The following is a 13,178-nucleotide window of genomic DNA, read 5'->3' as shown; positions in this document are numbered from 1 at the left end:
CTGAACATATTTTGCCCGTCTGGAGAAGTTTCTGTGAATGTCGGCATGTAATCACAGAAGAAAATTGCAACATTGATAATAATAAGAAACGTTTCTTGAGCATCAATTCAGCAAATTACATTGATTTGTGAATGATCATGCAACACTTAAGACTGGAGTATTTCAGCTTTGCCACAACAACAATAATTTACATTTTAAGATATGTTAATGAAGAAAACGATTGTTTTAAATCTGAATAATATTTCACAACATAGCAGTTGTTACTGTATTTTTGATTGATTAAATGCAGCCTTGGTGAGAAGTATAAGAGACTTCTTTAAAAAATGTTAAATCTTACAAATCCCAAACTTTTGAACAGTGTATATGTACAGTATAAGTCAACTGTCATTCCCTCTCTGAACAATAATTTTATTTATTTATGAATTAATAAAATGTTATATTATTCTAATAAAATACACATTTCTGATTTAATTTTATCTAACAGGTTGTATCGTTTTTGATTGAAAAACACAAAACATCACAGAACTGGGAATATCCCGGATGAGCCCCCAGATCTGTTAGATTAATTTCCATGTAGACTCTCAACCGTCTGCCTCAAGGCTATCTGTCATCAGTCAAACAGCCGTCTCAACCTCTGTGATGTGTGGCAGGAGATCTCGGGAGAATGATTAAGCAGACACAGAGACGGTGTAATAACATAACATTCTCAAGTTTATGGAAGAAGGCTCATATTTATACACGAGATAAAGCAGAATCATCCACGATGTCCAAGCCATCCAATCATAGTACTCAAAATATCAGTAACCCACCAAATCCATTGATTCTGGTGCTGTTGTTTTCCCTTTAAAATTATGTCACTTCCTGGATGATGATGTCAGTAGGAACTGGCTTTTGTCAATGGAATTGTACAAAAGATTAAAATAATGGAAAGAGATGGTGATGACACAATAACTATATGAAATGATTACCAAACTTTCAAAAATGGCCTCTCAGACCTACCTACTAATATATAGTTGTGCATTTTCCAGCAATGGCTTTTGTGTGATTTCCATCTGACTGCGGGTTTGATCATTTGTGAGGACTTCAAGTCTGTGACAGTACAAAGGTGAGAAGGAGAGGGAGGGAGATTTGAGTGAGAGAAAGAAAGACACTGTGAGACACAAAGAGGAAAGGAACTAACAGTCATTGTGTGATATATTGTGTGAGGCGGTGGTGATTCAGAGACGTGTTTGAACCGGTGTGAGGGTCTCTCAGGGTGAGTCAGTGGATTGCCACTGAATTGGTTCTTGGATTTACTTTTGACTTAAATTTCACCTAAATGTTAAGAAAATGTTCAAAAAAGTATGTACTTCAATAATGAACAATGTAGAAAAAATGTAAATAGAAAAATTGGGTCTCATCCACTAATCATGAATTATTTGTGTTTTTACGCACAGGAAAAATGTATTCTTCTCATGAAAAATGTCCGTCTAATTCACAACACGTGCGTACGCACATGAATTTGCTCTCAACCTCATTCTAACGTTAATGAATTTGGAGTATTCTGAATTCTGAATGATTCTGAATGTGTTCGAGGTAAGTCATTTGCATAAAACCCAGCCAAACCATGTCCATGTTAGGGCTTTCTGCAGACCCTTTCCTTTCCTCTTTCTACTCTCAGCGAACATGATGCTCTCTGAAGTCTCGTTTCTGCCTGAAAGCACGCGCAGCAAGATCCTCGAGCAATGCAAAGTGTGCAATAAAAAACTTTAAAACAGACCCAGATTACAGTCCTCTGATTAGCCAGCTGCACAAACTCAAATCTGCACCTTTATGCAGAGGAACCTCGCACCTGAAGCTATAATGCACCTTTTCTTACTCTTTTACCATATGTATGTATCTATAATTATGTATAAAATTTAATCTTAACATGTTTATAAGGCCACCAAGAATATATGATTTTTGCATGTGATGTGAGGGATGTCAGTTGTTCCTAAATTTTTTCTTACATTTAAAATAAATATAAGAAAGTTACTGATGAGTCATGATTTGTTTATGAAAATGTTTAGTGAATGGGAGCTGATGACTGCAATATTCTCTATAGTGGAAGCGTCATATCAATTCCACTGTGGCATAATGTTGCTTCTGGGCTGCAAACACATTTAAGCAATTCCTCATAACATACACATAATTTATGTGACTCTAAATGCAAAAACAAACATGATTTCTTTTCTTTTTTTTCTGAGCGCAGTTCTCTAGAGCAATATGCGTGACCTCCACATTCTGCACCAAAATGCCGGAACAACATTTCAAAATGTTTGCCAGCAGGCAGTTATGAGAAGGCTTTTTATTGATTTATTTGAAGTCATTCCTTTTATTATTAACCATTTGTTGCCATTGCTGATGCATTATGTACAAGGTAAAAAAAAAAGTACTTCAAGGTTTTGATGTCGTTTGAATGATAGTGAAAGGTGTACAGAAACTCACCTTGGCTGAGAAAAGAGCTTCCAGACACAAGAGTGCTTTATTTTAACAAGTCTTACAAAATGTCACACTGCACACGGCATTACCTCTGCATCCAGTTCTGTTTCTAGATTAATCCAAAAATTATAAATATGAATCATCATTGTATAAGTGTTCACACATACGTATTTTGGCTGAAACATTTTTACCAAAAATGATAAGAAATAGACCGCTGTGTGAGATGGTCATCAGTGTAACTTTATCACTTATTAACCCTTGCATTTATACTATTTATGTGCACATTTTGCAGGTATTATCAGAACAGCCCTGGCAGACATGGATCGAGAGGCAAGAGAACATTACTCAGTGGTGATTCAAGCCAAAGACATGGCAGGGCAGGTTGGAGGGCTGTCGGGCTCCACCACGGTCAACATCACGCTAACTGACATCAATGACAACCCACCGAAGTTCCCTCAGAGTGAGTAATGTTAGCCATTGTGAAAGCCAAATACAGTGGCAACATATTGCTGTAGAAGGACATCAGTAGATTTTGGTTCAAAGACCTAGTCAGGCAGTATTATAAGACTCTTCACAGAGCGCTTGTCATATAATGCACAGCATTGCTTCCTAAACTATCAGATGACTCATATACAGCATTCCAAATCTGTCACTTATGGGTTTCTATAGAGTGCAGGTTAGGGTTAGTGCCTAACTGCCCACACTTTCAAAGGCTTTAGTTCTTTTGAATGAAAAAAGTAGTTTTTCATTCATTTCTCCCATTGGATATAATTATTTATTTATTTTTTAATCTTTGTTAAAGCGTTATAAGCCATGAGCCAAGTCAATCAGCTACACGAGGTGAATCATAACATTACAAACTTTGATTTGAGGGGGGGCATCATAAAGGAATTATGCTTAGGGCACCAAAATGGCTAGCAGCGGCACTGAATGTACAAGACTGTGTACAGAAAGAACTGTGTATGGAAAGTACTACAATCATAAGGTAGTTTATTGAAAAATATGCATATACATTTAAATATTGAAGTATTTTGACAGCGTAGGAAGACCGACTTGATGATGTAATTTGGGGTGCTTCATGTGAGTGAGCGGAGCTAACAAGATCTTTTGGTGTGTTTTGCTTGTTTCAACACTGATTGGTGGAATTTTCTGTACAGCATCATGGGTAATAGTTTTTCACCACAAATCCTGCTGTTAAACACTTAATACTAAGTTAAAATAATGCAGGCTAACGGCTTCAACAGAAGCAAGTACTATCGATTAACTGCCTCATTGCTCACAGTAAGGCTGTCTTTAAAGGTTTATAAGTTATCATTAAAAATCTATTTCTACAACCTGACTGTTGCACTCTATTTGACTTAAGTTGCAAGCTTTGAAATCTGTAGGCAACTGAATAGCTTTTAGAACAGAGCTGTTGCTGAATTTTCGATCCTGAACACTTCATCCGGACTGAACTTTCTTAAACAAATCTGTGAGACATTGAAGGACTTCTTGATTATTATGCTTTAGATCTTGGCAAAAGAAGTGATACAGCTTGATCTCGCTTTTCTCAGATTCTTCATCTTCTAGAAATATCCTCATTACTGTTTAAAGTGTAACCATACAGTATGCTGTTGTAATGCACTTACAACAGCATAATGTCTCTCTCAACAGCAACAGCATAATGTCTCTCTCTCTCTCTCTCTCTCTCTCTCTCTCTCTCTCTCTCTCTCTCTCTCTCTCTCTCTCTCTCTCTCTCTCTCTCTCTATCAAAGTAGTTTTGTTCTTCCAGACATTCACAAGAAAACTGTTTGTTTTCTCAAGGGTGTCTTATGGACTCTATATAATTAGTTGTAAGAGAAGGAAATATACCTTATATACTGTAGATGCATTCTCACTATCAGATGACTCATATAAATTGTGCATTGCGGTGCAATTTTTTATCATTAATTAGCATGAAGAGAATAGAGACTGGGACATTGTGTTTTATTGTGTAAGCATCCAATTATGAGTCTTGGATCTTGAGTTCCCTTTCGTTGTCACTCCGAGTTACGTCGGATGACGACGAATGGGGTTTCGCTTAGAAAGCCTATCAACTTCGAGTATTACAAAACGAGCCAATGGCAAAGAAATGCCATGGGTCTGCGGAATTTGCATGGCGTAACTCCGCCCCACCTCGTGGGTATAAAAGGAGGAAGCCGGCAGCAAGCAGATATGTTTTCGCTTCGGAGCCAAGTGTATTCTTCTCTCCACAAGCCATCTCTGAATTGTCAGCTTTACAAACGAGTACCTCGAGTGTTGGTGTGACGGCGATCTACGGCGAGAGCGTGCTTCCTGCTGATCTGTTGCAGTGGTCTGCCAGTCGGTGCGTTTCTCCCCGGGTGCTTCAACACTTGAGTTTTCTCTCACTAAAAGAGCTTACACGTGGCACGTCTTTTTAAAGACGGCTCGCCCGTGCATTTCTGGTTGCAGCGGACTGGTATCGGACTCTGATGGGCACGAGCGCTGTCTAGTGTGTTTGGGCTTTGATCATGCTTGAACAGCGCTCGTGGGTGACTCATGTTCTCGCTGGGAACGTGATCATCGCGTCATATATAGGTCGAGACTCGGTGAACTCGCAAGAGTGAGAGTCCCCTCATCCACCCCCCGATCTTCGGCTGGTGGCCAGGGTGACCTGAGGGTTACGGTCTGGATCTAGGCGCCGACTATGTGTCCGTGACCCCAGCCCCCCTCTTCAATGACGGTGCCCGCTAGTGAACTGCTGATTCCCGCGAGTCTACCCTCTGGTGGCCCGCGTGTTTCAGTTGAAGCTACAGAGGAAGATGCCATGTCTGTTGCAGCATCACTAGGTGGGTTTGAGTCTTCTGGAAGTGAGGGCTCGTCACAGCTGCCACCTTCCGGTGTGCATACGGCTGTGCCTGAGTCTGATCCGGAGATGACGACCATGCTTTCCTGGGACGATGGGTTTTGGGTAAGGCCGCCGACCCTCGTCCACGGCAAACCCCAATACCTCTCTTCCCGGACGTGCATGATGAGATCTCGAAGTCCAAGAAGACCCCCTTGTCTTCTCGGGACCGCTCGCTGATCTCATCCGCCTTTCCTCCCCTCGATGGGGCCGCTGCCCATGGGTACACTGGGGTTCCCCCGGCTGAACGCTCTGTTGCGATGCTATGTGTCCTCAGAGTGCTTCTTCTCGGCGCAATCCTAAGCACCCGCCCGTGGCCTGTAGTTTTTCGTCTACGCTTGTGGCGAGATCCTATAGCGCCACGGGACTGGCAGCCGCCTCACTGCATGCCATGGTCATTCTGCTGGTCCACCTGACCCAGATGCTCATGGACCTGCACGAGGGCGGGACTGACCCAGGGCTCTTCACTGAGCTGCGCGCCGCCACTGACCTTGCTCTCTGAGCGACGAAAGTGGCCGTACGCTCCCTGGGTCAGGTGATGCTCACCAGTCTGTGGCTGAACCTGTCTGATGTGCTGGATGTCGCGCGGACCCGTCTGTCCGACATTCCCATATCCCAGGTCGGCCTCTTCGGCGGTGCGGTTGAGGGCTTGCCCAACAGCTCTCAGCCGCCCATGAGCAGAGTGAGGTTGATTCTGTCCCGACGGCCCCGCCGTCCGCTCAGATCCCTCGTCTGCCCACCGCCGAAGGCGCCCTCCCGCGGCTCCCACCCCGCCCGTTCACGGGCCGTCTCTGGGGGCCGCGGGCGGACGCCACAGCCCTCTCCAGCCCCGCCCCCCGCTACACGCCGGGTTAAGCGGCGCTCGTGAGACGGGCACCTCGGCGATGGAGCAGACTGAGGTTGATTCTGTCCCGACGGCCCCGCCGTCCGCTCAGATCCCTCAGTCTGCCCACTGCCGAGGGCGCCCCCCCGCGGCTCCCACCCCGCCCGTTCACCCGGGTCGGCTCTGGAGGCCGCGGTCGGACGCCACAGTCCTCTCCAGCCCCGCACCCCGCTACACGCCGGGTTAAGCGGCGCTCTTGAGTTGGGCTCCTTAGAGATGGGACTCAGTTCTTTCCAGGAGTTGGTAGCAGGACCACTCCTTTCCCCGGGGAGGGCCGGGGAAGAATCCTTATTCTCCAAAGAGCTGATTCTCCCGTCTCTGAGCACAGAGTTCTCGGACGTCACAGAGCGCCGCCCACAAGCCGTGCTCTCCTCGTCCCCCTCTGTCCCGGAGGTGGTTGACATGGCGTGCCGTCCACGGACCGCTTCGCCGCTGTCCCCCTCTGTCGCCAGACCCCTGGCAGAGCAGGCCCCCGCGGGACGACCAGCCTGGTCCTCCCCTGGCCCCCTCTGCCAGGGCGCGGTTGCTAACTGTGCCCCCTCTCCGGGCCGCTATGCCGTCCACATCTGGGCCAGTTACTCCGCTTCGCTGCCCCTCCGGGGGGACGCCTGTGGCTCGCATGATCCCGTTGGTTCAGTTCCTGGGAGCCTGGCTAGAGCTTCCCCGTCTGTCCCACTGGATCGTGCGTACCGTCAGGCTCGGCTATGCGATTCAGTTCGCACGGTCTCCTCCCCGCTTCAGGGGAGTCCGCTCCACTTTGGTCGGTGGCAATGCCCCTATCATGAGAGCAGAGATTGCCACCCTGCTGGCGAAGGGTGCAATCGAGACTGTCCCTCCAGCCGAGATGAGGTCCGGCTTCTACAGCCCCTACTTCATTGTCCCCAAGAAAACCGGTGGGTTACGGCCAATCCTGGACTTGCGCGTGCTGAACCGCTCCCTTCACAGGATGCCGTTCAAGATGCTCACCGCCAAATGCGTTTTCGAATGCATACGGCCCCAGGATTGGTTTGCAGCGATCGACCTGAAGGACGCCTACTTTCATGTCTCCATTCTTCCTCGACACAGACCGTTCCTCCGGTTTGCTTTCGAGGGGCAGGCATACCAGTACGCGGTTCTCCCTTTCGGGCTAGCCCTGTCTCCTCGCATCTTCACGAAGGTCGTCGAGGCGGCCCTTGTTCCCCTTCGAGAACAAGGGGTTCGGATCCTGAGTTATATCGACGACTGGCTGATCCTAGCTCACTCTCGAGATCAGGTTTGCGAACACAGGGACCTAGTGCTTCGGCACCTAGCCCGTCTGGGCCTTCGGGTCAACTGGGAGAAGAGCAAACTTTGCCCCGTGCAGAGGATCTCTTTTCTCGGTATGGACATCGACTCGGTCGCCATGTCCGCGCAGCTTACGAGCGAGCGCGCGCAGTCACTGCTGACTTGCCTAAGACAATTCGAGGGCAAGAGTGCGGTTCCACTGAAACTTTTTCAGAGGCTCCTGGGGCATATGGCATCTGCAGCCGCGGTCACGCCGCTCGGATTGCTTCATATGAGACCGCTTCAGCTTTGGCTTCGCGACCGAGTCCCGAGGTGGGCATGGCAACACGGCACGTTCCGAGTACCAGTTACTCCGACCTGCCGTCAGTTCTTCACCCCGTGGGCGAACCTCGGTTTTCTCAGGGCCGGTGTCCCCCTGGCACGAGCTTCCCGGCATGTTGTTGTCTCAACAGATGCCTCCACCACGGGCTGGGGCGCCATGTGCAATGGACATGCTGCTGCGGGCTCCTGGACAGGACCCCAGCGGCTGTGGCATGTCAATTGCCTCGAGTTGTTGGCAGTACGCCTTGCCCTGCACCGCTTCCGGGCGTTGCTCAGGGGTCAACACGTACTAGTCCGTTCAGACAATACCGCCACTGTGGCGTACATCAACCATCAAGGTGGTCTACGCTCCCGCCGTATGTCACAACTCGCTCGCCACCTCCTCCTATGGAGTCAGAAGCATCTGAGGTCGCTTCGAGCCATCTTCATTCCCGGAGCGCTGAACTGTGCAGCCGACGAGCTCTCACGGCTTCAGCCCCTCCCTGGAGAATGGCGACTCCATCCCCAGTCGGTTCAGCTGATTTGGGACCAGTTCGGGGACGCGCAGATAGATCTGTTTGCCTCTCACGACTCGACCCATTGCGCCCAGTTCTATTCCCTGACCGAGGGCACGCTCGGCACGGATGCTCTGGCGCACAGCTGGCCGCAGGGCCGCAAGTATGCGTTTCCCCCAGTGAGCCTTCTTGCGCACACTTTGCGCAAGGTCAGGGAGGACGAGGAGCAGGTCATTCTGGTTGCCCCTTACTGGCCCAACCGGACCTGGTTCCCCGAACTAGTACTCCTCGCGACAGCACCTCCCTGGCCGATCCCTCTGAGGAAGAACCTTCTTTCTCAGGGACGGGGCACCCTATGGCACCCTCGTCCCGATCTTTGGAACCTCCACGTGTGGCTCCTGGATGGGACGAGGCAGGTTTGAGTACCCTACCACCAGCGGTGGTGGCTACCATCACTTCCGCTAGAGCGCCGTCCACGAGACACGTCTATGCGTTGAAGTGGAACCTCTTCGTCAACTGGTGCTCTTCTCACCGAGAAGACCCCCGGAGATGCTCGATCAGTGTTTTGCTTTCCTTCCTTCAACAGGGGCTGGAGCGAAGGCTGTCTCCCTCCACCCTGAAGGTCTATGTTGCCGCCATTGCCGCACATCATGACCTCATCGAAGGTAAGTCGGTGGGGAAGCACGACCTGATCATCAGGTTCCTGAGAGGAGCGAGGAGACTGAATCCTCCTCGTCCTCCTCTCGTTCCCTCTTGGGACCTCTCAGTGGTTCTAACTGCCCTGAAGAGTGCTCCCTTTGAGCCCCTGCAATCAGTCGAGCTTAAGTTCCTGTCTATGAAGACAGCGCTCCTGGTTGCACTGGCCTCCATCAAGAGGGTTGGGGACCTGCACGCATTCTCCGTTGACGAAGCGTGCCTGGAATTTGGGCCGGCTTACTCTCACGTGATCCTGAGACCCCGGCCTGGATATGTGCCCAAGGTTCCTACCACTCCCTTTCGGGACCAGGTGGTGAACCTGCAAGCGCTGCCCTCGGAGGAGGCAGACCCAGCCTTGACACTGCTCTGTCCAGTACGCGCTCTCCGCGCCTATGTAGACAGAACGCAGTGTTTCAGGACCTCAGACCAGCTCTTTGTCTGTTATGGTGGGAAGCTGAAGGGAAAGGCTCTCTCCAAGCAAAGGTTGTCTCACTGGATTATGGACACCATTGCTTTGGCTTACCAGCAGCAAGGTCGACCGTGCCCCCTTGGTGTGACTGCCCACTCCACCCGGAGTGTGGCGTCCTCTTGGGCTCTAGCGCATGGCGCCTCGCTAACAGACATCTGCAGAGCTGCAGGCTGGGCGACACCTAACACATTCGCCAGATTCTATAATCTCCGAGTGGAGCCTGTGTCCTCTCGTGTACTCGCTTCAACCAGCTAGTACCGGACCCGCTCAGGTGTCTTCGCTTGCTCGCCATTCCACTCCACGGACTGGATACGTGCGATATTTTCCTCAGGTGAGCTTCTCCGAAAGCCCTGAGCTCCTCCAGCACTCCTGACGTCGGCGCCAGTGTCTATTGCCTGTGCGTCGGCTAGGTGCCTCCCGTGTGCATGGTCCCTCCTCTGAGCGACCCCCACATGTGTATTTCCACTGTAAGCCTCTCTGAGCGTGTGTCTTTCCCTTGGCAAGCCACCTAGCCACCCCTGGGGTTGAAATATTCCACCTGCGGCTGGACACCCCAGTGTTTTCCATATGCTTCCTTCGGGTCATATGTGTATTCTCTAAGTCCCCCCCCCTCCGGGCTGGCATTAATTGCATACTTCCCCTAAGCTTGGGATATGCTTCCCAGTGTACCTTGGTATTCCTGTGTTATATGGAGTCCTTTGTCCAGGCTGACAGGGATCTCGATTTACGCAGGGCACTGGAAGACAGCTGAGAAGGTGGCGTGATTAGACTGGTAACCCCATTCGTCGTCATCCGACGTAACTCGGAGTGACAACGAAAGGGAACGTCTACGGTTACGTATGTAACCCTCGTTCCCTGAGTAGGGAACGGAGACGTTACGTCTGCCTGCCACTTTCCGCTGTACCGCGGGGATCGCCTGAGCTCAGTCTTGGCTCCTCAGCGAAGAAACATATCTGCTTGCTGCCGGCTTCCTCCTTTTATACCCACGAGGTGGGGCGGAGTTACGCCATGCAAATTCCGCAGACCCATGGCATTTCTTTGCCATTGGCTCGTTTTGTAATACTCGAAGTTGATAGGCTTTCTAAGCGAAACCCCATTCGTCGTCATCCGACGTAACGTCTCCGTTCCCTACTCAGGGAACGAGGGTTACATACGTAACCGTAGACGTTCCTCGTTTCCAGAGATTGGTACAGCTGATTCCGGTGGAATTAAAATAAACCTACTGTAACCAAACTAAATTTCTACAGAATGTAAATATTTGTGTATGTTTTCTGCAGGATGTGCAGGTGGAATACTTTTAAATATGTATAAATCTGAACAATATTCATGAACTCCTACTTGACAGAAGTAACATTAAACTCTATTCTATTCCCTGTCCCTCTTGACATCTTCTATACATCAGTGTTATTTTAATATTATGTATATACTATTATAGTATTCATATTAATATTTTGAATTGGCTTTAATATTTTTTCATTTTTTTATAAGCTTTATCATTTTATTGTTTTAATTATTTCAATTTCTTTTCAATTTCTTTTATATCAGTTTTAGTCAATTTAGTATTGCAATTTAAGCTTATTCTATCTCAATTGACAAGGCAGTATTTCTAATTGATGTATAAGTTATTTACGTGTACATTTTTCATCTAATATTTATGTATTTTAGCTTAATTTCAGTTCACAAAAATGATTGTAATATTTTTTGTAAAATTTTGATGTGAATTGGAAATATTGGTCTTTTTGGTCAGAAACGCCCAGTTGAATGGATTAATTATTTTTAGTATTTAAATTTGTAATCCTTTTAGTTGTTTTTTACATCAATTATTTGTTCTGTTTCATTATTGCATTTATGAATTATGCATATCAGATTTGCTGTATTGAAACTATAAATGGAATAGTTAAACCTACAATTGTTTTTTCATTTAGTTTGAACATTCTACAGATTTAAGTCCTGCCCATATACGATTCTATTGTAATACAGAAACTAAATTGAATTAAATTGTCATGCTAACAGATATGCTGTATGCCTACTATAATGCCTGCATATTCATATTTAGACTGGAATTTGGAAAGTGTAGTTAAGCTCATATCACTGAATGTGACTATGTGGTAGTGTATTTGTAATAGCAAACAAACCAAAGAGATGCCAGTAAAGTAACATGCTGCAAAGTTTTAATTTAGATGAACTTTAAATATGAGTTACTGAAGCTACAGAGGTTCATACTGTGCACTTTTTTAACATTACAAGATGGGGAAACTAAAATTCAGCCTTAGATTGTTGATTGCAGCCTTCCATTGTTCCATTGTCTTCCAAATGTTTGAAACAAGCAGTGCTTGAACTACTCTATTAGTGTACGTTTTTGAGTTGGTGTCACCAAATGTGTTTACAAAAATAATAATTATTTTATTTTATTTTATTTTTATTTTTATTTGGTGGAACATACAGCATATAATCTCCTAAACTGTGACCAGATTTTTTTTTTTTTTGACAGAACAAGAGAAAACAAGTTTGCCGAGGGCGCATGAGATGCTGAATTTGCCAAGACGGGCACAGCGTGAATTAGTCCGTCAATGTCTGATGTGTTTTTTGCCTGTCTGAAATCTCCCACAGGAAGCTTTTAATTGTTGCCCTGTTTTAATAATGCGAATAAACAGGCCATAACGCATCCTGAAACTGACCTTCCCCCTCCTCATGGGAGGCTGGACGTGACTGAGGGGTGCGATTTTCTCATTAAATTCTTATGCAAAAGGTCTTAACCAACCCACCGGGAGACAGAAAAACTGTCAAATATAGCATCTCCATCAAACAGCATGAAGAATAGTTGAGCACAACGTGTTCAACATATGGATGTGGATACAGGTCTCTGTCCTTAGCCAAAACAAACATACCTTTCAGTAGTTTAAAGAGAAAGAGGGAAATGCAAATCTACTGAAATTTTAGTTTACCAGCAGCAGCGTCTCCCTCAGGTTAAATTCTCTTCCTGTGTTATTTATTTATTTGTAAGGATAACCGATAACCCCTCTCCTTCAGTTTGTTTTGTTCTCTAAATGCCTCTGAGACTCTCAAATGCCCATCAGAAAGACCAGATAGATCTGAACAGGGCCTGAATGCTGAATCGATATCTGAACACAGATCAAGACGCCCACGCTACACTGCAGGGGACACAGGAGTATCCTAGTGTGGGCGTTAAGCTTGGGCCCCTCCATCAGAGTCAGAGGCCTCTAAGCAGACTGGAGGCAAACTGGTGCTCTTACCACAAACAAAGCTTTGATTATAGGATCAGCTGGTCCCAACATTGGGTCCAGGTAAACCCCATGTTATGAGGACAAAACGTCCCCACAAAGATGTCAATATCCGAAATCCTTGTCCTTGTGAAGAAATGTTTTGGTCCCCATGAGAAAAAACAGCTTATAAATCAGACTAAATTATGTTTTTTGAAAATGTACAAATGCAAGAAAGTTTTCTGTGAGTGTTGTGTTTAGGGTTAGGATTAGGGTTAGGGTTAGGGGATAGAATACACAGTTAGTACAGTATAAAAATCATGGCTATGGAAAGTCCCCATAAAACACGAAAACATAACGTGTGTGTGTGTGTGTGGTCCAGGTAAACCCTACGTTATGAGGACATAACGTCCACACAAAGATGTCAATATCCGAAATCCTTGACATTGTGGGGATATTTTGTGTTCCCTATCAGTCGGTCACTCTT

At 46.8% G+C, this 13,178-nt stretch overlaps 1 protein-coding gene across 1 annotated transcript in view; it reads left to right on the top strand.

Annotated features, from left to right (window-relative positions):
- LOC143745373 (cadherin-18-like) overlaps positions 1-2,928 on the top strand; it is a 58,052-nt gene extending 55,124 nt beyond the window's left edge. The window contains exon 5 of the mRNA XM_077237759.1: positions 2,753-2,928. Within this exon, the coding sequence (XP_077093874.1) occupies positions 2,753-2,928 (176 nt within the window). The remainder of the gene's footprint in view (positions 1-2,752) is intronic.
- The last annotated feature ends 10,250 nt before the right edge of the window (positions 2,929-13,178 follow it).

The sequence above is a fragment of the Siphateles boraxobius genome, unplaced genomic scaffold, assembly GCF_051911475.1.
Source record: "Siphateles boraxobius isolate OS27281-9 unplaced genomic scaffold, OSU_SipBor_1 1, whole genome shotgun sequence".
Lineage (NCBI taxonomy): Eukaryota > Metazoa > Chordata > Actinopteri > Cypriniformes > Leuciscidae > Siphateles > Siphateles boraxobius.
This window is presented reverse-complemented; position numbering and strand designations above follow the sequence as displayed.